Raw genomic sequence first — 25812 nt, forward strand, 5'->3', positions numbered from 1 at the left:
CACTCACCCTTTGCAGTCCCCTCAAATCCTGTTCCATATCTTGCTCCATCTCATACATAATATGTATGAAAATTGCCCATCCATGTATTCACACCATCACCTGAACAAAAAGACTGTAACAAGTCATAGGTGGGAGAATTGGGAAGAGAATGTCCATTGCACTGAGTCAAATTAGTGCTGTTCATATGTTCAACCCATGTGATCGTTTCCATAAGGAGAAACTAAGCACTGGTGCAGGGAGCTAGGACAGGCAGTGCACAGACAGGGCGATAGTTTTGATCTTTAAAACTGTACTCTTTGATATTGACTACAAAGGGTGGTTGGAATGTCATCTTTCTACCTACAGTACCTGTGACAACTTTCATTAACCTCTAACAACAGTGTGAGAATAATATCCTGGGTGCAATCTCATAAACACTCTCCTTTGTCTTTTGTCAATAATCCTGGATTTTTTTTCTTTAGATTACTTCCATCAGTAATTGTCTTTAGTTAAGTGCTGAGCCAGCATTTGCCATGTAAATGAAAGGCCAGTGATGGGGCAAGCTGCCTTTCATAGACCAAAGTTGAGCAGAGCCTAACCTGGAAGGGGGAGAAGAGTGCCTGTGACTGTGTGATGGGCGCTGGTGTCCGTTTGGGTGATGCCTTCCTGAGCCACAACTTCAACGTCAGTGTCAACACTGAATGAACTCTATGGTCTTTCTCACCTTGCTGCCTACGACTTCTGCAGTTATATTCTCCTTGTCCAGGTGATGGTATGGATCCACGGAGGTGGACTGGTTGATGGGGCATCCACGTATGATGGACTGCCCCTCTCTGCTCATGAAAATGTGATTGTAGTGACCATTCAATTTCGCCTGGGCATCTGGGGCTTCTTCAGGTGAGATACCCAACATTGTAACTTACACATTAGCCCCTGCGTCAGTCTGTTCTCTCGTGCTGCAGCAAAAGGCGTGGGATGCATGACTGCATAGGATTCTAACTTACCTAGCTTTGAAATTGAGATGCTGAAAGCCCAAGATAGTGTGGCGTCATCAAATGAGCCATTTTCGGGGAGACTTTGGCTGCGTCACAACATGGTACATAAATAGAAATGGAAGCTGACCATTCAGACAGGTCACAGTTCACATGGTGGGACAAGTATCCTAAAGAGGGTACTAATGTTCCCTTCAGAAAATTAGCTCATTCTCTGGGAATCAATCAGGGTCACAAAAGAACTATATTAATTCCTTTTCAGGGCTGCATCTACAGTGACCAAATAACCTTCCACTGAGCCTCAACTTTCATAGGTTCCTTCACTGACTAATAATAATACTACAACATAGACCAAGAAATGGGAGCTGAACCTTTGGTGGGCAAACCATTTGCAAAGCCTAATGATCAATACAAGTCCTTGCTGCAACCCTAGTCAAATAACAGTGTGTCTAGACTAATATTATTATAACTATCTACTGTTATAGATTTACTATTTTGATACTACATCTGTTCGGCACAGGGCTCAATATGGTCTGTAAGACATACGAAGTCCTGTCATTCCTCTGCACAATGTTTCTGTGTTGCTTGTGATGATACAGAATCTTTGCCAATGCCCATAGCACCCGTTTCTCCTGCATCTCACACCATCTACACTCACGCCAGCTATACTCACATTTCTGTTCCTGTGGCCCTGAGGCCTTTATAACTATGTGTCTCCCTCTGCCAATACTTTCAAGACCCACATGCTCATTTTATTCAGACCTCTACTAAATTCCACTGCCTAATGGGGGTCTTTTCTGGCTATACGATCTGCAATACCATGCTACAGTCCCACCTTGCCACCCCATCTCCACTTTTAGACGTAATTTCATTTTTCCCACTAGATTTTCCTATATTCATTTCTTCTGTTGGTCTATGGACTTCACCTGGAGTCAGCTATAGTTAGAGATTTTTCTATTTGCAGATGAGCCTTAGCATTTAGACCTAAGTTGTGTGCATAGTGGGTGGTACCTGAGTGCCTAATACCTGGATGATGAGTGTAGGAACCACTATAGATCATCATTGTAGGAGGAGTGGCAGGGGAATGCTCCTATTGGTAATGTGGAGTCCAGCCTTATTTCAGAGAACACACTAAGAGACTTACCTCTGATGTTCAGAGCACAGTCATGGCATCTCTGCTCCAACTCACCATTGTCTTACAGCACAGAGGATGAGCACAGCTGAGGGAATTGGGGTCATTTGGACCAGGTAGCTGCATTGCACTGGGTCCAGGACAACATTGCCAATTTTGGAGGAGACCCAGGCTCTGTGACCATCTTTGGAGAGTCAGCGGGAGGTTTCAGTGTCTCTGTTCTTGTAAGTGATTCTAACTCGATAGAGCACCAGATAATCCAGATGAATGGCTGGCTTAAAAAGAGCACATGACAGGGGAACCCACAGACACAACTGGCCTGAGCATGTGGAAACCCATGGACTCCAGAACAACCTTAGGGAGACTGCATGGGACAGACCTAGGCCCTTTGCATGTGTGTGACAGTTATGTAGCTTGATATGTTCATAAGGCTCCTAGCAGTGAGATCAGGACCTGTCCCTGGCACTTAGCTGGCTTTTGGGAACCTGTTCGCTATGTTGGTTTACCTTGCCCAGCTCTGATTCAGAGGGAGGAGTTTGGTCCTGCCTTAACTTGATGTGCCATGCTTTGATCAAGCCCATGGGAAATCTGTTCCTTTCTTAATGGTGACAGAAGAGGATAGGAGGGGAGTAGATGGGTGTGGGGTGTGGGAAGAGAGGAGGGAGGGCAGACTGTGGTCAGTATGTAAAATAAATGAAAAATGTTGATTTAAAAAAAGAGCATGTGTGAACCAAGCTTGTGGAAACTTATGAACTTGAGGCCTACAACTGTGAAGACTCCAAGGGACCAAATCAGGCCCTCCACATGGGGGAGATAGTAGTGAAGTTTGGACTAGCTAAGTGTCCTGACCCGCAGGACATTCAATGTGGGTCTGGTGGACACCTAGGAGAAAGATGGAGGACAGGCAGTAGGAACATGATACAAACCTGGTACATGAGCTAACTTGTTGGAGCCCACTCCCTATGGTGCCATGCTGTACTCAGCCTTAATGCATGGAAGAGGGCCCTGGCACTGCCCCAACCTATTGTGACAGACTATGTTGACTCCTCATGGGAGCCCTTACCCTAGGGGTGGTCTAGGGGAAGGTGAGAGGGGATGGGAGGAGGTGAGGGAGTGGGAGGAGGTGTGGGAGGGAGAACTGTGGTTGGAATGTGAAATGAAATTAAAAAATAAAAAATAAATGGCAAAAAGAGCATTTGAACAGGGCAGGTAACTTACTGACTTCCACTGTGTGCATAAACTTTCTTCCTCTCAGGTGTTGTCTCCCCTGGCCAAGAACCTCTTCCACAGGGCCATTTCCCAGAGCAGTGTGGTCCTTAACCCTTGCCTGTTTGGAAGAGATGCCAGACCCGTAGCTGAGGTACGTGTCACCTGGGACAGCTCCTGAGCCTTTACTCTGTTCTCCGGGGATGTCAAGGGTCTTTCTTGCTATGAGATTCATCTGAGGAGCTCAAGGCTACCCTGAAGGAGAATGGCTGAGCGGGAAGGGCTACTGTTCTGAAGGACACACTACACTTCATGTGTAACACGTTACCTAGGCCTCCAGCCATTCTCCCATATTTTCGTGTATAGAAGACAGGGTCCTTCCTCCCCTGTGCATATCACCTGATCACTGCCCTCATTTGCAGGTGGAGAAAGTAAGGCACAAAGAGGTTGGGTGACTTGTCTCAGAAGACAATGTGTCAGAGTTGGGTTCTGAAACCACATAGTGAAATCCAAACAGCCTCTGCAACCACACTTGACTTTGAGAACACTAAGTCCTCCTTGTGTTCCTGGAGATAGAAATTGTATCCATTTGATCAGGCACCAGAGGCATAGAGATTGTATAACAAGAACCAGTCCATGTTCTGCTCAGTAACAGGGGTTGTTACACTCTGGGCCTCAGCTTCTAGATTTGCTGGTCTAGAATACTGTCAGCAGTCATGTGTTGCCTTAGGAATTAGGAAATGGAGGAGCCCACTATCTACATGGAAGGAGGGAAAGGATATGCTCTTGACCCCTGATGTCTTACAGAAAGTGGCTGTTCTTGCTGGCTGTAAAACCACCACCTCAGCTGCCATGGTTCACTGCCTGCGCCAGAAGACAGAGGAGGAGCTCTTGGAAATCACAAAGAAAATGGTAGGTGTGTCCATCCTAGTAACTCCCACCCTGTATAACTGGCTCAAGGTTTCATTTGTTCAACTATGCTCTGGTGTTATATCCCCTTAAACCATTTCTTTCCTCATAGAACTGTCAACCTTCTGTCTACATTGCTTTCTTGTTATGAAACACTTCAAATATTAAAAACTCCAATAATGACATGATTTGAAATCACGTGACAGATTCCCCTGCTTATCAAAGCATAATATTTTGAGAAATGCCATACTGTGTGAGGAGCTCAGCAGTGAGACATCCCAGACTGACTTACCCTGGAGCTGGGTTCTGTGAGGGATGCAGTTAATGATAAAAACCAGTGAGATGTCACAGTTCTCGAAGGTGGCAGTAGTCAAATGACCTGTCTGCCCATGGTAACTGTCTGGAGACAAGAACACTTTTCACTAGAGAGTAACTGACTCCTTCCTTATTTTCTAAGTGTGGTCTTCATGCCTCCCATAGGTAAGATGAGACAATTTTGGAAGCACCTATTACCTAGTAATCCCTATTCTTAACCACAATTGTATATGGTAGTGGATTGACCTTAAGAATGTACCACAGTTAAATGGAAAGCACCATAGTAGTTTGTTTGTGTGGGGATTTTACACTTAGAAAACCCAGCAATGCAATGATTTGTTTTAGGATCTACCTGTGTCAATGTTAGGCAGGAAGTAGTTGTAGATCAAGAATTTGACCTGAGTAAAATGAGGAGAATCTGTGTGCATGTGGTATGTTCATTCTCTCTGTGTTTTCATAACTTCCTGATCACATAACCTTTACATAATGTGTGGGGGCCACTGGATTGTGTACTCATTTTTAGCTAGTCTGATTGCTGCAGACACCTTACAAGTGGTGTAGATCAGGTTTACCATCATTGTGTTAATGCCATCATAGTTCTTTGGTATACATTGCTGTGTGTGGTGATGTGCTAAAATATGTTCTCATAAAACACCATAATATTTTAATGTTAGCATTTTCATGTTTTAAGAATACAGTGTTCCCTATTCCCATGTATAACTATCAATTTGAATTTTTGGAATGAGTAATGCAACAGAAGACATTTAAAGAAAGTGTCACAACGTATGTTGGTTGGTATAGAAAACAAATTTATGGGATACTGGTAGGACAGTTTTCTAGATTTCCAAAGATACTCAATTGAAGTTCTATGATTGCCATCAATCTCCCTACTAATTCATCTGTGAACTATCTGTTCATCTTAATAAGTGAATCATGTTCATCACCTTTATAATCAATCTAGTAGAGATCCACCTAAAACTTTGAATTAATCTCTTCCCAATCTATTCATCATCCATGAATCATTTGATCTCTACCTACATAGCTTCTTCCAGACCTCCAAAACAATAGTCTGTTCTATATCTACCTCTTATTTTTTGTCTGAATTTAGTGAATCTACCTAAATAAACACAGCTTGTATTGATTAGCTACATCTATACATCCATCGTCTGTCTGTGTGTCCATCCATGTATAGTCCAAACAGACGGGTGCTGAAGGGAGAAGATGAGGATATAAACTGAATGCTTTTCTGATCACAACAAAGAAATGCCCACTATGCAATGAGTTAAACTGAGAGTGCGGGATTTGGGGTTTTCTCACCTCGCATGAAAACAACCTTCAAGGAAAGAAATATTTTGTACAGAATTTTCATATAATCGAAATTCCCTGCAACATATGTCTTAGAATGTGTCTGGATCTAGATGCTCTGCATGAAAGTATGTCCGTTCCTTAACTTCCCATTCTTATTAGAGGGAGGGTGTGGGGACCTTCTCTGTAAATTAGTTAGCTTTCTTAGAAGGTTAAAAACCTTAGAATTCTAGACTAATACTCTATATGCTTTGGAGGCAACTGTACTAAACAATTCAGCAGTAATGCTAAAGGTCTGAGTTTTACCAAGATTTCTGACTTACATGAGGCAAACTGTAGAGAGGGGAGCAGAGAAGCCAACTGGGAAGTTGTATCACTTCATTAACCCAAGCAAGGCATCTGCTGTACAAAATACTCTGGGTCAAATGCAGCTCCTGAGGCAGGAGTGAAGAGGGAGAAAGGTACAGGTGAAATTGAGGGGGAAATGCTGTTCTGTTGCCCCTCCCAGCTGTATGTAGCCTTATCTTCACTCTTGGCACTATGTACTCCCTACATAGTGACCTAGTGACTGTACTCCGGGAGAGACATCAGGGTGGATGCTGATCTGGAAAGAACAGATGAGGGGAGAGGGGAAGAGATGGTGAGCATAGACAGAGGCCCTAGATGTCCTCCCCATGCTCTGAAGGCCGTGAGTGGGCCACAGGCCCTGTCTCTTTACTGCAACTGCCCCTCATCCTGCTGCATCCTATGCCCAGACCCTGAGGACTCACCATAGGGTCCTCTAATTCTGGGTACTGCCAGTGAAGAATCAGGAGAAAGAATCTAATATCTTAGGGCGAAACTCAAAGGATCCACTTTTGTCTGAGGGAAGTTCCTCACCCAGTTTCTCTGATGTTTTCTCCACAGAAATTTGGTGCTCTTGATTTTCTTGGGGACCCCAGACAGGTAAGGGCCTTTGCTTTCTGTATTACAAGCATTGGGTCTGACCAACACTTTCATATGTTTAAAAATTATTTTCTTAGGCTCCAAATTTCACTGTGACCTATTTTGGAGGTATATATTTAAACTAAGCTCCACTAAACCCCAAGCAAAGAACTGGCCTTTGTAGAAACCTATTGTTCCTTATGTGTATTCTGCTCAGGTCCAGTCACTTGTTTGAGTAATACAGCCGTGGCAACCAGAGACAGGATAGCCTGGTTCCAAAGTCAGTGCATCTGCTCAGCAACTGTGCCCCCTACAATCACCTATCGCCCTCCAGTGGACATCTCCTGCTTCTAATATGACACTGTGGGAAAAGGTTGTACCAGACCTTTCAAAGGGCAGAGATGACTGGCTAAGAGCCCAGGAGGCTTCACTGAAGAACACAGTTCTCGTGGGATGACAAAGGCCTAATGTGTGAGAGAGGAGCATGAGTGAGATCCCAGTGTTGAGGGTACTGCCCTTCTCCCAGCATCCATAATACTCTAGTGATACTCTGCTGCTGGAGTTTCTTGCCCACCAGGTCCCGCTGCTACTTCAGCACCAAATAAACGCACAGAGATGCTATATAAATTATCAAATGAGTTTAGCCGATAGCTAAGGCTTCTTGCTGGCTAGCTCTCTCTTAATTATTAACTCATAATTACTATTCTATGTATTTCTCCATGGCCTTATCTTACCCGAGAATGTCTGGCACATCCTACCTTCCAGGTCTCTACATGGCATCTCCTTGCAGTCTCTCTCTGCCTTCCTTTCCTAGAATTCTCCTCATCTCCTACTCCTGCCTATCTTCCTGCCTCTATTGACCAAACAGTGTTTTATTCATCAACCAATAGGAGAAACACACATATATACAAAAGGACATTCCCTATCAGTGTCCCTCCTCTCCCCCTGTCCTTCCACCTCCTAGCACTGACCAGGATCTGGTGACATTAGGTACGTACCATCTCCAGCCTTGACTTTTCTGTTCTCTCCCTGGGGAAATCCCTGTTCTTACTATGTAGAAGGAAGAGTTTAGGAGCAGGGACATGGAAATGAAATGCACAAGATTTTCTACTTTCTTAGAAACTTATCTTCTAGTTGGACATGGTATCAGGAAAATAAATCAGTAAATTACGTTGTGTATCTGGCAGTGAAACAGGAGAGAGAGAGTTGATGAGTGGTTTGTGTAAAGGGCATATTTATGTTATGGCTTGAAGGGTCAAGTCGTGCTGGAGGGAAATGAAGGCAACTATCTGAAACCTAGAAACATTTCCCTGTATCTGCAAAGGCCTGCTGCAGAAGGATAGTGTGTTTGAAGTAAAGGCAGTCAGCACAGACAGGCTTGAGTCTGGGGAGGTGGGAGAGGTATGACATGGGATTGGCTATCGAAAGACTCAGGTTGTAATTCAGCACGAGAGAGGGTATCCAGAAAGGCCAGATTGACACAGTTAGATGTATTGCGATAACAAACATCCCTTTGACTCTGTGTGGAAATAGGTTATAAAGAAAGGCAGGGGAGGCCCAGAGACCTGCTAGTGGCCACTGTGTGACTAGAGTGTAGGCAAAGGATTCTGGTGTATTAGCTCAGGCCATGACAGGATGGGAGCAATAAGCAGCAGGTGTGGCAGCAGGAGTCGCTTGAACTGCAAGCATGAAGTAGACAGTGTAAATTAAAAGTGACAAGGCTTTGAGCTCTCAAATTTCCCTGCAGTTGACATAATCCCTTCAGCAAGGACACAACTTTTAAAGCTTCCTAATAGCGTCACAAACTGGAGACAGAGTATTCAATTAGGGAGCACCTAAACCACACACACACAATTGTGCTTCATTTAAAAATTATAATATATGTATAATTGCATATTGTATACAATTTATAGACCTATGTAAAATTGCATATAATTTATTACACACACACACACACACACATCTTACTTTGCTTAAGACCAATATCCATTCCCTGCCAGTATTATTTCTGGCTCCCCTTGCACAGTTGTTTTCAGCAACTCATGGACTTGGCTCAGGTTAGGACTCTGACTTCCTGTGACTCATTTCCATGTGAGTCTTTGTGCTGACCAAGCATTGAGACAGATAGAAAGTGATTCTGATGTTACCTGGGGAAGGGTTATCACAGACATAGCATTTTTCTCTCCACTAGAGCTACACTTTCCTTCCCACTGTGATTGATGGAGTGCTGCTGCCAAAGGCACCAGAAGAGATCCTGGCTGAGAAGAGCTTCAACACTGTCCCCTACATGGTGGGCATCAACAAGCAAGAGTTTGGCTGGAGCATGCCAATGGTGAGAACATACACGTCTCTTAGTGGTACCCATGCAGCCTCAGACCATACAACCTACCTTTGTTCCTGTGCATTCATTCCAATCACAGTCTACAACCAGGCCAGAGAAACTTTCACCACTGTTGTATTTCCATGGAAACATTCTCCAGAATAGCCCAACTGTCCTCTGGGAACCCTGGAACACCTTTCCTCTAGAAACTAACTTTCCTTAAGGAATCCTAAAATTCCCAGGCTGGGAGAGTCTGTAGGGATGACAGTGATGCAGATGGACTGAGGGGCATCTAGGGAGCAGAAGGAGCTGGAGAATCAGGATGGAGCGCTGTAGCTTCCACCTTGGACCTGGACTGTCAGGTTGTGTAGATTTCCATGGGTGTTCTCGGTACTTCATTGTTCAGATCTGTAAAACTCACTTCAGACTGACTTAAAGTTGACTCTAGAAAGTAAGAAGGATGGGTATCTCTCCTCTCTTAAAGAAAGCTCAGACACTGACTAAACCAGTAAGATGCACATTATTTCAAAGAGTTTTGCAGTGAGTTCAGATTCCTGATGGAGATTTCAAGGCTGAGATAAGCTTTGAGAGACACTGTGGTAGCAGTGAGTCGGTGTCTCCAGTTACTGAATTTAATTCACACTCAATTACCAGGAACAGATTTCGTTTTCATCATGACAGGATGCAAAGATGTAAGCTGAAGTATGGGCCTCACCAAAGTGAGTTCTTCTTTCTCCATGGCAACCAAATAGGAGAACAGGGGTTATCTCTCCAAAAGTTCACAGTTTTAGAAGATTAAAGTGTTGCAAGCAAATTTTCTCTCTAGTTCTTGAGAAAATACTTACTGTTCCTACGGAAACTGTGTCTCACAGAACAGAGAAAGGATTGGTGATCACAAGAGATCTATCACTATGTCGACCTATCACTATGTTCAGGTTAGAGGCAGAGTAACTCCTGTTGAGTTTCCTGAACTTTCCCAGGCAGGCACTGAAGAGAGACTAGTGTCATGCAAGGGCTCTGGGATGGCCTTTAGCTGCTAGAAGCTGTACAAGAATAGGGTTAGGTTTCTTAGGACTGACATTTGGACCGGGTCTAGATGTACAGAAGTTGCTGCGGCTCTATCTGCAAAAGAATTGCAGAGGTCATCAATGAAACTCGGGCATATAGTTAACTTGACTTTAGTTTCCATAGATACCTGAGATGTAGGTCAGGCCTTGTATCCTCCCAGGATTTCCCACACCATTAGAGCCTGAATATCACTCATTCTCTGAAGGACTATTGTGAGTTTGTATGATATTAATTATATATACTATAGATGTGCTATATATAATAGCTAATAAACGTAATATATGTGATATGTGCATTCTCTTCAAACATGAAATTTCACATCTAACAAGGCCTGGTAAAGGACTTTCCTTCTATATTGGTTTGGTTTTCCCTGTTAATTCCACAATTCACAAATGTTAATCATTGCTTTTAACAGATGATAGGCTTTCCACTTTCTGAAGAAAAACTGGACCAGAAGAAGACCGCGTCCCTTCTTTGGCACTCTTACCCGATCCTTGTAAGAATTTAGAGAATTATGGGACTTGGCTGATAAACAAAGAATTATGGGTTCCTGCCTCCAAACACACCAACTCAGTGGCTAAAAGTATTTACATCTGTGTTTCTGCCCCTGTTTTCTGGTTTGCATACTTTAGTACAACAATAAAAACATCATTTGTCACTTGTTGCTTAAAAATTCCAGTATTTCCAGAACATGTTTTTGAGAAAAAGTTTCCTTTTGAAAGCTGGGAAAAGATGGAGGCTATCACCAGTGAAGATCAGTGTATCTAGGGCTTGGGGACCCAAGATTTCTGTAGGTAATTCTTGGGAGGCATGCAGACAGGTAGGCACCACAATATTTACAAATTTTGAGTGTGCTGCCTTCTGACACATAGGCTGCTACTTTCTGTAGGTCACTGGATGTTATGGGCTCTGATAAGCAAAAGAAAGGGTTACTGACAAGCAAATCTCATGAGCCATGTCTTCATCTGCTTTCCCAGAAATACTTTTCTCTGATCACTTTCTGGTCCATTTTAGAACATCTCTGAGAGTCTGATTCCAGCTGCCATTGAGAAGTATTTATCAGGGACAGACGACCCTATCAGAAAGAAAGACCTTCTCCTGGACTTCATGGGAGATGTGATGTTTGGTGCACCGTCTGTGATTGTGTCTCGTGGCCACAGAGGTGAGTCTCGTGTGTTATATGGGAGAAGCATACAGGTTCACCAGCTAGGCCTCTGAAAACCCTCACCTATGGAAATAGTCAGATATGAAATCTTCTGAGGGTCAGGCCTCAAAAACTGGTTCCCTATGACCTGCAATCTTCAGTTTGACTCCTGCCACTAAGAGTCTATGAGAAAAGTGTTCATAAGCAGTTTAATCTGGGAGAGAGAACACTATAGAGGGGTGAAGGAACGCTTAGAAAAGATAGAGGCCAACTTAGAAACATGTCTAGTATGTGAGCACCTTAGATAGTTGCAGCTTAGGGTTTTTCTTAGGGCTTTTCTCTCTCTCTCGGAAGCAAAAGAGCTGTATATGCTCACCTCTCATTGACCGAGAGCTCTTCCACAGGGATTGGTAGGTTTATGACATATTTGCCTGTTGTAAACAAGAGCACAATTGTTTCTAGTGACCAGAAAAGGACTCAGACAAGTCCTCTTGATGTTTTATGTAGCCATCAGGCTGGCCTGCCCAGAAACATAGGCAATTAGTAAGAAGGTATAATTGTTACTTTTCTCACTCCTTAACAACAAAAATATGGCCTCACCCTTCAGGGAAGGAGGCTTTACTTTTGTTCAGAGCCTCAGAATTTTCAGCCTGTGATGTTGGGAGAGTTTGAGCAGCTCACAGCATGGGGACATATAAGTATTGAAGCTGTGTGGAGCAGCAGACATGGTCACAAGTCATTTATGAGTATAGTCCCAATGACCTACTTTCTATAAACAGGTCACACTTCCCCATTGTGACTTCTACCCAATGGTGTGTTAGAACTTTGAACTCATCAACAGATAAAAATATTAGCCATAATAATCAAATTGTCTCTGGAAACACTCTCATAAACACAAAATTGCGACTTACTAGTTTTCTAAGCATTTCTTAATATAACCAAATTGCTGAGACCAACTATCAAAGGTACCAATCCCATCTGCCAAAACTGCTTCCTTGTGAGTTTGAGATGACTTTCCAGAGCTGTCTTCTAAAGCTGCAGCTATCTGTGAGAAACTGCGGGGGTGAAGAAAGTATGGAGAAATAGCACACTGAAATATTTTGAAAGAGAGAAACTTCCTATCATATCTTAAATTGCAAATTGATAAGTTACATTTGCCAACTGTTGGTGCACACATTTTATGCTTGCTATAAAGCGCCTAATAATTATATCAACTGATTAACACACACATTTCTTCAAATAATCAACATTTTCTACAGTAAAAAGACTTGAAATTTCATCTCATCTATTTTTAAATGTTTAATTTTTTTATTCATGTGTATGACAGTGTGGGTTGGAAGATTAGAAAGAGAAAGAATTCCTTCCCACCTGATATTTTTATTCCTCTTTTCCTTCATCTTCCTCGTTTCTTGACTTTCAACCTCTTAATGCCAAGTTTTGTCTGCATGCTTGTGAGTAAATCTAGATACCACAATGTATAGCAACACATGGCATTTATCTTTCTTTTTATTTAGTTTCCTTTTTAATTAATTTTTATTTAAATTAAAAATAATCTTATTTTACATATCAATCTCATTTCCCTTTCCCTCCAGTCCTCCTATTCCTTCACCAACACCCCATCCACTCCTCAGGGAGAGTGAGGCCTCCCATGAGGGATCATCAAAGTCTGACACATCATTTCGGGCAGGGCCTAGGCCCTCCCCCATGAATCTAGGCTGAGAGAGTATCCTTCCATAGGGAATGGGCTCTCAAAACCCATTCATGCACTAGGGATAAATACTGGTTCCACTGCCAGAGTCCCCATAGACTACCCAGGCCTCCCACCTGACACCCACATTCAAGGGACCTGGTTCGGTCCTGTGCTGTTTCCCCAGCCGTCAGACTGGAGTCCATGAACTTCCACTTGCTCAGGTCATCTGTTTCTTTGGGTTTCCCCAGAGTGGTCTTGACCCCTTTGCTCATCACTCCTCCCTCTCTACAACTGGGTTCCAGGAGTTTGGCTCAGTGCTTAGCTATGAATCTCTGCTTCTGCTTCCATCAGCTACTTGGTGAATGCTCTATGATGGCATTTAAGGAAGTCATAAATCTGAGTATAAGGAAAGGGCATTTAAGTTAGTCTTTCCACTGTTGCTTAGATTCTTAGTTGGGGTTATTCTTGTGGATCCCTGGAGATTTCCTTAGTGCTAGATTTCTCGTTAAGCCCATAATGGCTCCCTCCATTAAAATATCTCTTTTTAGCCAGGCGTTGGCGGCGCACGCCTTTAATCCCAGCACTCAGGGGCAGAGGCAGGCAGATCTCTGTGAGTTAGAGGCCAGCCTGGTCTACAAGAGCTAGTTCCAGGACAGCCTCCAAAACCACAGGGAAACCCTGTCTCGAAAAACCAAACAAACAATCTCTTTTTTTGCTCTCCTCCTCTGTTCTTCTCCCAACTGGACCTTCCTGATCCCTCATGTTCTCCTCCCCCCTCCCCTTGTTCCCTCCTCTTTCTCCTACCTCCCTCTCCCCTCTTTCCTGTGCCAGGCTCAAGGGCATTTATCTTTTTGTACTCAACTATTTAACATGTCTTAATGTTCTCCCATTCACCCCACACTGTAAAAGTAATAGTTTTCTTTTTAAGGCTAACCACAATTCCACTGTCTACACATCTGTGTTTTCCTTGTCCTCTGATGTTGATGGACACAGCTGATTGCAGTGCATGGTGCTGCAATGAAAATAGGGTGCAGACATCTCAGAAAACTGTTCCTGAATATTTATAGTAAACACCCAGTAGTGGCACGGCTGGGCCATATTGTGACTCTGCTCTCATTCTCTTAGGAGCCCTACATTCACCACAACCATAATTTAAAGGGTTCCCTTTTATATGCATGTTTGGTAAAAGTTTCTATTTTGTCTTCTCAATGAAATCTATTTGGATCATGGGAAAAGACCTACATCATGATTTTAATCAGGATATTTACAAATATCCAATAAAGAGATAAGAATTTTCATTTATCTATTTTTTCATTAGAATTTTTAATGTTTTAAATTGAAAAAAAAAAGGATTACATAACTTTCTCCCTCAGGTCTCTCCCTCCATCTCCTCCAAGATACTCTGCCAGATACTTGAACTACCTATGAATCATGAAAGCTAGCAGCATCATAAGATATGCATAAATGTGCATAAGTAGCACTAACATGTCAGTGGTAACCAACAATTGTCTAACTGGACTAAACTCTCAATCATCAGGAGTGAACTCATACCTAGTACTGCAAACCTAACCAGCTTCCAGGGGCTAGTAATATCAGGGACATCAGAAAAGAATCTACTATCTATTTTCATATATATGTCTTCAATTGCAAGATGCTACTTCAGGCATCTGGCCCCTTTTTATTTGCTTATTGCTACTGATTTTTTTAATTGCTCATATGGTTTTGAGTAGACACATGCCATATAGAAAGATTACAAATAGCTTTCTCTTCCAATGGCTGTCTCTGCACACTGCTATTGGTTTCTTTGCTGTGAAGAATTGTTTGGTTTAATATTATTCCATTTGTCTGTTTCACTTGTTCTTCATAGTGTTGATGTTAAATCAAAGCAACCATTTGCTGGTGTTCTTTTGTGATTTCTACTTGTGACGGGGGGTGCTCTGAACTTATATTTGTCTTCCCTACATTTTATTTTAACGTATGACTGTAGAAATCTGGTTTTCTCAATGTAATTAGCTGAAGAGACTGCTTTATCTTGTTGTATATTCTTGGCACCTTTGTAAAACAGTAGCCAGTACCTGCCTGTGTTCTGGTCTTCATTATATCCCATTGTTCAATGTGTGCACATGGGTAAAGCAACTATCACATTGTTTAGTAAGTGTGGACATAGAACAGAGTTTCAAATCAGGCAGTGTGATAGCTCCAGCTTTGTTCTTCTTACTCATGATCATCTTGGTGACACACTTTTTAGGTGGTTTTTCCTCTTTGTATGAGGAATTGGAATTTGAGCAGACATTTTATTAAACCAATAGATCACTGTGAGTACTCTGGACATTTTAAATTCAATCCTTTTACTCCACGATCAGGAGATGTCTTTGTATTCATGGTGTGTTCATTTTCTTTAATCTGTGTGTTGTAATTTTAAGCATTCACTGGCAGTACCACCTCGATTAAGTTTAGCTGTATATTTGACTGCCATCATTGTGTAGTTTCTCCAGGTGTCTATTGATTGTTCAAGATGTCTGTTGCTGGCATAGATGTAGTCCAGTTGACTGACGGACAACCCTTCAGGTCAAGGCAGCCAGAGCACTAAGAGAAGTTCCAACAGCAGCTAACGGTGGCTTAGAATGGTCCACCAATCCCCATCTTGACTAAGTTACAGAAAATTAACATCAGGAAGTTTGCATACAAAAGAATTAGAAAGAATGTGTCCCTAGCAGGAATAGTGAACTTAAAGATTTTTTTTACTTGCCCAGTGGTCCAAGGAGTACTGGGTCCCCTTAGCTGTCTCTGTTCCTTCTCTGTTATCATATTCTTGTGCATGTATTTGTTTGTAGTAGTTTCTTATGACAGGTTCTGTGTCTGCGGCCTCTGTTGTAGTGTTTCCTCTTTCATTTCTGGCTTTGAGTTTTCAAATTGATTTAGGTTCTCCCTCTTCTTCTGTGGTTAGTAGGCTTATCACTTTAGGGTGCTTTTTCTTACTTTCTTCTTAAAAAAAGAGACCAATTCATTTTTGTTCAACTTTCTTATTTTTTAAAATATAAAACTTCTTACTTTACCTTTGACTTCTTTATTCCTTTGAGCTTTATTTGAACATTGGTATGTACTTTTAGGTTTTAGGCTTTTTGAAAACTTCCCTCTCTTAATACAAGTGTTTACTGCTATAAGCTTTTCTTGTAGTTGCCCTCACTATAACCCATATGTGTTGGAATGTTGCACTGTTTTCCTAATTTAATTGTTCAGTTTTCATACACTGATACATACATAATGTCTATAACGCATTCTCAGTCCCTGCCCTTTTATCTCCCTCTGCCTCCAATCACTCCCCATTTGCTATATTGATTTCTTTTTTGTTTGCACTGTGTGCCACTGGGTTTACTTGGGGCCACCTGGGTCACATGACCATGGGTATGGAACTACCCAGCGGAGCCTGGTGGGCTCACCTGAGAGCAAACATCAGATGGTAATGACACCCTCTACCCAAGACTTCATCAGTAGCCAGGATTGGGTGTCCTTAGAAGTCCTAGGACACACAAGTGCTGTTGCTGTGAGTACACAATTACAATGGCTGTGTCATGCCCAGAAGATAGGATTTCACAGCCGTTCTCCCTGTTTCTGGACTCTTGAACGCTTTCTGCCACTTCTTGTACTATGTTCCCTGAACTTAGAGGGACAGGTACTTTATTCCTATTTGTTTTAATGTGTTATCGATTTTAATTTCTTTGGGATATCTGTTGTTCAGGAGCATGTTTCTTAGCCCTTGAATTTGAATTTTCAAAAATTACTCTTGTAGTTGATTTTTATTTACTTTTAGTATTGTAACAGTAGATTCTTGGTACAATATCAGTCTTCTCAAACTAAATGACTTGTTTGTTGGTCTTTTTATGACTCCTCAGTCTATGCTGGAGAAGGATGTGTGGGTGTTTTGGAAGAATGGGCATTTCATCAGCATTGGGTAGAATAGTCTTGTCATAGTTTACTTTCTGTTGCTATGTTAAATACCATGGCCAAAACCCCTTGGGAGGAAAGGATTGATTTCATCTTACATTTTCACATCATAGTTCATTATTAAAGGAAATCAGGGCAGGAGCTCAAGCAGAAACTTCAAGGCAGAAACTGAAGCAGAGACCATGCAGGTGTACTGCTTACCAGTTTACTCTCAATAACTTGCTCAACCCTCTTTCTTACACAACCCAGGACCACCATCCCGAATCACTATAGTTTGTGTCAAGCTGACAAAAACTTAGCCTATACAGTTCTGTATAATTGTGCTTAGTCTCCTTGTCTCAGTGTGTTATCAAGTCCCATACTGCTTGTGAATTTTCTTTCTGAATGATTCACCCATTATTATAAATATGTGTATTGTAGAGTCCTTATTGCTATGGCATTCCTTGGGCCCTATCTGTCAGTGCATAGCCTCCACTATTTGTTCCACATATATAGGAGCCCTGATGTTGGATCTGTATTTGCCATTGTTATGTGCTATGGGTGATTTTACCTTGTCATCAACATGATGTCTTTGTCTTTTTCTTCTGAAGGTCTCACACTGTAGTTCAGAATGGTCTAGAAATTACTGAAAGGTCTCAGATTCATAGCAATTCTTCTGTCTCAACTTCCAGAATTCTTTGAGTACGGTATGAGCCACCATTTCCAGCTCACTGTATTTTTTTATCTCAGACCATGTGGTTTAATATATCCATTGCTACCTTTCCTCATGTTTAGCTTTCCCTTCAAATTCCAGGCATTTTCCTCCCTTCTCTTCCAACTTTCATTTGCTTTAAGGTAAGCCTGTTGGCCTGGTATGTTTAAAAATTCATTCAATCCATCTTCTTCATTTCAGAATTTACATTAAAGATAATTTTTTCTTCAAAGACTTGTTACTGTTACATTGGTGATTCTATTATGATTCTTTTATAATTTTTGCCCTCATTTTTGTGCCTTTCCTTGTGGTTTTCTGCTGTTCTGAAGGTGTATGCCTTTAGTTTTTTCTAATTTGTGGTTATGTTTCTACTGAAGACTTTTGCTTTGTGTCTACCATAAATCCTACATCTACCATTGTACTTTTACAGGTATGTTATTTCTATTTGTGTCTGTGTGTTTGCTATGTACCCATGCCACCATGTTAATGTGAAGGTCAGAGTGGCAGTCAGTTATTCCATCTAGGAACTGAACTCAGGGCTTCAACCCTGAGCCATCTCACTTGCCCCTAGTATAATTCTAACAGCCCATAGTAAGCTGGTAAAAGTGTAACTTTGATAACATGTAAGGGTTTATGTCCAGATGATCCTGAAAGCTTCTTCAGATAACATGATTAGTTTATGACTCTACTTTTTAAGGAACACACACTTTATTATCTTTTATGTAAAAATTTATATCATTGGGTTACTGTTTATTTTAACTCTACTTGGGGAGTTGTCTGAGCTATAATCATTAGCATAATTTCCTGTTGACTCCTTGCACTATTTAGGATAAACTGTGTTCATGTCATCACTACGGTCCTAGAGTGTGTCACATGTGGCTCATTTTGCAGCACTGACTGTCATGTGTCTCATGTTAAGCATGCTCTCTTGAAGTTTCAATTTAAGGAACTGTCTTTAGCCATTCATGTAAGGCAGCACCAGGAGTGACATGACTGTAGCATTTGCTTGTCATGGAAAGTTGTTATTTCTTCCTTATTTTAAAGACTCCTTTTCTGAATGCACTGCTCTAGGCTGGCAATTCATTTCCTTCAGCACACTGGCAAGTCGGCCACGCTCCAGGGGAAGGCCATGCACCGAAGAATATTTGGGAAACACAGATTGGATTTGACTGGTTGGAAATATAAGGAAGTTGGGTGGATAGGAGGGGTGGGTCTGGGAGCACTTAGAAGAAGGAGTGAGTTTGAACAAAACAAATTGCACAAGGTTTTGAAGAACTAATAAAAATATAGACAAAAGCATTTGTTTCAAACAGAAAAGTTACAAAAATATCTTCTGCTGTGTGCTTTCTAAAATATGTTCTCATTCAAAAAGTTCTCTGCACAGTTCCCTTTCTAAAATGTCTGTACCACACGGGCAAGGTTAAACTATCTGTCCAGGAAGTTCTACTTGACTAGCAGCACTGTTTCATAGATGGAGTGTGGAGTCACAGCTTTGTGATAGAATTTGAGTTAATTCAATTATTCCTTATCCTGTATTATCATGACATATGTTGTTATCATCCACTTCTGTGGAGGGATATCTCATGGTCTAAAGTAATGACAATGTATTTAATGTAATATACACAAAATTACCTCAAATTCATGTATGAAATATGTGTGATAAAAGAGAATTATAAATGTATAGAATTGTATGTGTATATAAGCATTTATAAATATATAAGAATATATACAAATTTACTTATACAATATATGTCTTACGATAGAGTAGGAACGTTTTCTGGTACAATAACACATATTTCAGCATTTTTTAATGTTTCCACTATACCTAGTATGTGGGTATTTATTCCATTATTATGACCATTGTTTTGAGGCCCCCCAGGCTGGAGGTTTGTGGGCCAGTACATAAGGTGAAAGGATTGATACCTCCTTTGACTCTTACAAGCAAAACAGGGAAATGTTGACACTTGAACTGGTCATCTTTGTTGATGAATGAGAACCCAGTGGATACGAGGAGAGTGATTGAAGGAGACACGTTTACCTTGCCCTGGCACTTAGATTTCACCACCACTTATAAGACAACCAAATACTACTGTTTTGATAAAGGAACATAGCAGTAGAAATGAACCTTTGATGATATTCTGCTATACTCAGAGATAAGTGCCTTGTCTAGCCATCAATAAGTGGGAACAGATACAGAGACCACAGTTAGACAATGAACAGAGAGGGAGAGCCCTTGGAACATTCAATCACAAATGAGATGTTTCCATCAAATCCTTCACCTCAGGGATCCAAGACAGTTGTTAAAAGGAAGGCAGAAAATCCTGAGAGCCAGAAGGATGGAGGACACCAAGGAAGCAAGGCCTCCTAAACACAACAGATTTGGGGAACATTTAAACTCACAGAGACTGTGGCAGCACAGGGTCTGCACAGATCTGAGCCAGATGGAGTTGTAGTGCTCTGAGATCATATGGACATAGTCCCGCTTTTCCAGCCCAGAAGCTATCTCCAATTCACAACCAGTCACAAAGGAAAACTTAGTTTAGTCCAACAAAGTCTCACTCAGTATACAATCAACTCTTGAGGGCAGGCCCGATGCCCAGCCAAAGACAAAACTTACTCAATTTTGGAATTTTTTCCCTCATGTAATGTTTTGTCTGGACATTTTTGCTTATATATTATTACTTCTGATTTTGTGTTTTTATAGAATTTCTGTGTGTGAGTGTGTCTCTGTGCCTGTATGTGTTTCTTGTGCCTTTCCTTTGGTTCTTCTTTTTTCCTACTCATTTGTTTGTCCTGTCCTACTCTGGTTTGTTTGCTCATTTGCTTGTTTTCTAATGAGAGGGAGAAAGAGATGCTGTGTATGTGGCTTGGTGGGAAGGATCAGGGTGGAGTTGGAGGAGGGGAATCTGTGATCAGAATATATTTTCTGAAAGACATCTTTAAAAAAAGAACTTGCATTTAGCTAACAATGAAGTTGGAGATGAACTATCAATCTCCAGTTCTATGGTATTCATGAAACACAAGAAACAGATCATTCTATCTCAGCAAAGATTCTTATTTATGTGTCATCATTTCCTTTATTCTTCTCTGAAGAGCTGAGAAAAACCCTGGGAATACCAAGAACTAGGCTGGATGAAAAACATCTGGGAGGGTCTAGGTCTCGTAATCAGTGCACAGGGGTCCTGAGTGACACTCATCCCGTACAGTCACTGCATGTGTGGATCCATCCACTTTTCATTCAGTAAGCACCTTCTTCAAATCCTAGGTCCTCATCAGCCAGTTGTGCAGCCCTAAGCAAGTCACTGGGCCTTCCTAGATCTCTTCCGTATGAATCTGAAGAGTGGTTCCAACTGAAGGGCCTACGCATCGACACCATCCAGGTATGTGTCTGGAAATGGGAACTGTGCATGAATCCATGTCTTTTCAGATGCTGGAGCCCTCACCTACATGTATGAGTTCCAATATCGGCCAAGCTTTGTATCAGACATGAGACCCAAGACGGTGAAAGGAGACCATGGTGATGATCTCTTCTCTATATGGGGAGCCCCATTTTTAAAAGGTAATGTCTCTCTGTTGGCTTTCCCCTGGTGATCTGAGGCCTGGGTTTGGGTTTTGGCTTTATGGCCTTGAGGAAGTTTTTCCTTTTAAACTGGCTTTCCCAACTCTCTGTAACAGGGCTCAGCTATGGGTCAGTACCCAGCCTTTCTGCTTCTTCAGTACACATGATGGGTTTGTGTTACTGTGTTCCCAGCCATAGTCATTTTGATAATCCAGATCTGTACACCAATAAGAGAACTGGAAGGTCACTCACGTGCCCTATGTGATGACAAGAGTGCCAGCATTTGATTTTCCTCCCATAAACAGTAGAATAGAAGCAGGGAAAGAGAAAATTTTCTTAACTTGAATAAGGCTTATCATGTTCCTACCCATCTGGATATCTAATATATATCATAAATTTAAATGGGCTTAATGATATGATACTTAAGGAACCTTTTACAAAGGTCTTTAATACCTTATTTTCAACAACTACATATAATGTGTGACCTCTGACATGGCACACCAGTGTCTAGGAATATCCCATTTCTGATTGTTTTCAGATTCTATGAAAAGCTATATGTGTAGGATGTTGAGAACAAACCTAAGGGCCAGCAAACCTAAGGGCAAAACTGAGGAAATTGATTCTTGTTGCCACTGGACTCCAGGGGGGATGGATCCCAAGCAAGTTAGCATGAGAGATAAAGGCAGAGAGCATCTGGAATATTCCTCTAAAATATATATCAAAGGCACACTCACTCAGATCTTTTTAAAAGGCAGGTTTGGCGCAATGAGTATTCAATAAAGGGTGCATTTCTCACCCTCAAATATTAACCAGGCCTGACCCCATTTGTACCTCAGAAATCAGGGTAGATCAGATCTTTTCAGGCTGACGTGTTCCTAAACAAGACTAAATGCATTAAAGGTGTTCTATTTCTGCTGCTTCTGCTTAAGCACATCTTAAGTGGGTAATTTTTTATGACTTTTCACCACAGAGGGTGCTTCAGAAGAGGAGATCAATCTCAGCAGGATGGTGATGAAATTCTGGGGCAACTTTGCTCGGAATGGGTGAGTCTGGTGGCAAAGATGCCAGACCTGAAGGTGTGGTGCAGTGGGTCATACCTATTAGGAAGGAGAACTTTTCTAGTGATTGAGTGATCATCCTTCTGCCCCTGTAACCGTAGCATTCCAACAATGAGAACTGGGTTAATATGGTGTGTCGTTGTGATGAGATTTGTGTGATACTTCAGCTTGAGTTGAGAATGTGAACTTTGACTCAGACTGAGAGATTTCAAGTTTTGTCTATTAACTCTTGTGTCGGAACAGAACATCAAGTGGGGAGCCTATGTTAGGTCGATGTTCCTTACCTCCTGTTGCTTGTAAAGTGGAAGTAGGACCAGGATCCTAACCCAATCCTCAGAGGCAAGTCTCCCATGATCATCGTCCTCCAACAAGCCTTTCTTTATTGCTTTCTGCCATGTCCCAGTGGAACCATCAGGTGGGGATCAAGGCATCAGTCCATGAGGGGGTAATATTAAATTCTAAATTATAACTTGTCCATGACATTAGAAGCTTATGTTCTTCTCAAAATCTCATCACAGCAGATTCACAACTTCTTACCACTTTTAATATTGCTTTGACCTCAAAGTCCAAACACTTTCCAGTCTCAGGTAAACTGTTGCTATAAGAACCCACTCAAACAAAGAAATAACAGATTCCAAGATGTCAAACATTCCTATTCTAAAGAGAGGAACAGGAAAATAGCAATGAGAAATCAAGCCAAAGCCAAGTCCAGCATCCAAAAGAGAGAAGAATTTAAATCCTAAACCTCCTTTTCAAACATCCAGGAATCTGTTGACTGACATGTGTTCTGAAAAGCTTGGAAATGCATTTTCCTAAGGTCTTGCTGCCTGCACCCTCTTGGGTGAATAAAATAATGCCCATATTAATATTAATATATGGGCATAAAATATGTCCCATAGGCTCATATACTTGAGTGCTTAGTCACCAAAAAATGGAACTCTTTGCTTGGATTAGAAGGATTTGGAGGTGTGTTCTTATGGGAGGAAGTGTGGATCAGGATGCAGCTTTTCACCTACCACGCTGGTGCTATGCATGCTGCCATGCTATTGCAATCGGAATAGACCAAACCTCTGAAACTGTAAACAAGGCCCCAAATTAAATGCTTTCTTTCATAAGAGTTGATTGGCCATGGTGTCTCTTCACAGCAATAGAACAATGACTAAGACAGACTTGCACTATTCATAACCTGGATGTTTCCTAGGCAGATGCTCCAAGTTATTTCTAACTCACTAGGGTCTCCATCAAAAATGTCACTTTACTCTAACAGCTTCATGCATCATGCTCTTAGGCTTGCTACCTGGGACATCAAACCACACACTTGATGGCTTCACATGCTTTCATTTGAAATCTAGGTAGGAACCTGATGACCCCATAAGCCTTGGATTTCACATGTCTGCAAAACCAGTGCCATGGGATAATGCCAAGATATAACTGTAACTTGAGACACAGTTAGATGCCGTGGGCTATTGGCTGTAACACAGGTAAATAAGCCCTAAAGAATCAATTTTTACACCATACTGTAAACAAAGAGATACTTAATGCTAATACTTCAAGCAATGTCTCAAAACAAGTGATAGCCTTGTGATAGACCATCTTGCAGTTTCCTGAGACATCCTCAGATAACTCCCTTTTTTATCTTTTAGAAAACTTGTATCTTCCTATGTCACTGATGTTTATTATGAAAAATTAAGTCTTTCAAGTCTTTATGCTTTGATTTTTCCCTTTAATCTCCCTGTAAATGTAATCAAAATCAACAATAAAATACCCTGACATTGCCTGGAAAACTGTGACACCTTTGAACAAGTCCGTCAGTTACACAGTCCCCCATCTCTGAAATCAGCCTATCAAAAAAAGCTTGCATCATGGACAAATGTAGACAGAATGAACACTAATTATCTCTAGTCAAATTCCTCACAGAGGCCCCATTCCCATCTGAAATGTTATAGTCTTGGCCTTTTTGACTGAGCTCAGGGCCAAAGAACCTGCAGAGAGACCAACCCAGAGGGAACATGTTGAGCTTTGATCAGGAGGCACAGCCATGTTTGAAAGCCTGGATCCAAGAAAAGGGATATGCCACAGAAGCTGTTGCCAAAAAAAAGCATCTTATTGTTGAGGACAGAGAATCACGTGGCATGCCATGCAGTAGGGAAATCACTGTACAATCACAGTAAGGAGAAATGTTTGATTTTATGCTTTCAAATTTTTTTTTGCTTTTTGTTTTTGATTTTGGTTTGTTTTTGTTTTGGTTTTTTGAGATAGGGTTGGAGCTGTCCTGAAACTCATTCTCTAGACCAGGCTGGCCTCTAACTCACAGAGATCTGCCTATCTCTGCTGGGATTAAAGGCATTTGTCACTGCTCTCATATTTTAACAACACAGAACCATTCCCCAGGAAATCAAGCCAGAGTCTGTGTCTTTGTCTCAAGATGAATCTATGGGCATTCAGAAGTGACATATGGAGAGAGATCCAGTGTCATGAGATGTCACCTCCACAGGGGATGGATGGATGATTGACTGTTCTGCTGTCTAAACCAAAGGAGCATGCTGTGGAAGAGATGGGATTTTTGTTGTGCCACTTTTTCCTGGGTATACACAAACAAGGTCCACTCATCCCAGAGAGTGCAGGAATGAATGACAGCAGAAAAATGATTCCACCAAAGTGGTCACTTACAAAATTAAGAACAATTTGCACACCAGTAAGACACATTGGAATGAAATATACACTACCATTCCAAAATGCTAGATTTGGGGCCCATAGAATAGGAATGTGGATAAAAGAAGATTGAAAGACAGCAGGGCAAACATTAGGTCCTTTATAATCATGACCTACACCCATGGCATATAATGTTCATATGAGAGCACCAGAAGACTAGAATCTACACTATAAGCCTGCCAGTTGTGGTATATATGACCTTTCTAAACTGGCCCTGCTCACTGTCTATAGCTGTCCTCTGTATTAGTTTCTTTTCTAACCTCCTACAGTCTCTGTAGCAACTCAAGCTTTACCCTCATCACATCATCCATGGCCTTCATATAGGCTGCTGATGGTTATTTGGACTGTGTCTGCTTTTCCTATGGAACCCATGTGAAGACTTCCATGAACAAGCAGTTTGAATTATGTGCCTACAGAAACAGCATCATGGATGATGGCAAAGTCTGATCCCAAATGGTAGACTACACAGGCCCTTAGAATGCAGTTGTAGGAGCCACTTTGGGTCTAGGTGTTAGAATGCAGGGAAACTCTACTATGTGATAGGACACCATGGAGAATTTTCTTCTCAAAGTAAATGTTTATGTTCTTGAGAGCAATGAATAGTAACTAAATAACTTCTGTGATGCACAAGGTATTTGTCCTTTTCAGATGAAAATTTGTGGCTTATTTTTAGGATTTTAATCTGGCCATATACCACAGTTTCCTTGTCTCCAACATCAAATGAGTTTTTGCCAGCAAACTGCACTTCTTATTGTACATTGATGCTTAGTTTCACTGCAAGCCTAGCTACCAGCATCTACCAATAACCAGCCAGGCATGAATGCTGTTCTGTTGGAAGTTTCCATCACCAGCTTTATCAACG

The 25812-nt window shown here is 41.5% G+C and overlaps 1 protein-coding gene across 1 annotated transcript; it reads left to right on the top strand.

Annotated features, from left to right (window-relative positions):
• Window positions 1-613: 613 nt before the first annotated feature.
• On the top strand, window positions 614-23322 carry LOC121135913 (liver carboxylesterase 1-like). The gene is made up of 12 exons (XM_040735298.1): window positions 614-664; window positions 747-877; window positions 1857-1879; window positions 2198-2328; window positions 3360-3464; window positions 4118-4222; window positions 6746-6784; window positions 8955-9095; window positions 10567-10647; window positions 11166-11313; window positions 21049-21180; window positions 22151-23322. Exons 1-12 carry the CDS (start codon window positions 614-616, stop codon window positions 22225-22227), a joined length of 1164 nt encoding a protein of 387 aa, XP_040591232.1. The 3' UTR covers window positions 22228-23322.
• The last annotated feature ends 2490 nt before the right edge of the window (window positions 23323-25812 follow it).

The sequence above is a fragment of the Mesocricetus auratus genome, unplaced genomic scaffold, assembly GCF_017639785.1.
Source record: "Mesocricetus auratus isolate SY011 unplaced genomic scaffold, BCM_Maur_2.0 Super-Scaffold_100045, whole genome shotgun sequence".
NCBI classification, from domain to species: domain Eukaryota; kingdom Metazoa; phylum Chordata; class Mammalia; order Rodentia; family Cricetidae; genus Mesocricetus; species Mesocricetus auratus.

What these genes read in the sequence shown, in the direction of transcription:
- LOC121135913 (XM_040735298.1), top strand. Translation starts at nt 614, where the DNA reads ATGGGCGCTGGTGTCCGTTTGGGTGATGCCTTCCTGAGCCACAACTTC. An exon ending in TCCTGAGCCACAACTTCAAC is followed by an intron (nt 665 to 746) that starts GTCAGTGTCAAC and finishes CTCCTTGTCCAG; the next exon opens with GTGATGGTATGGATCCACGG. An exon ending in GTTTCAGTGTCTCTGTTCTT is followed by an intron (nt 2,329 to 3,359) that starts GTAAGTGATTCT and finishes TCTTCCTCTCAG; the next exon opens with GTGTTGTCTCCCCTGGCCAA.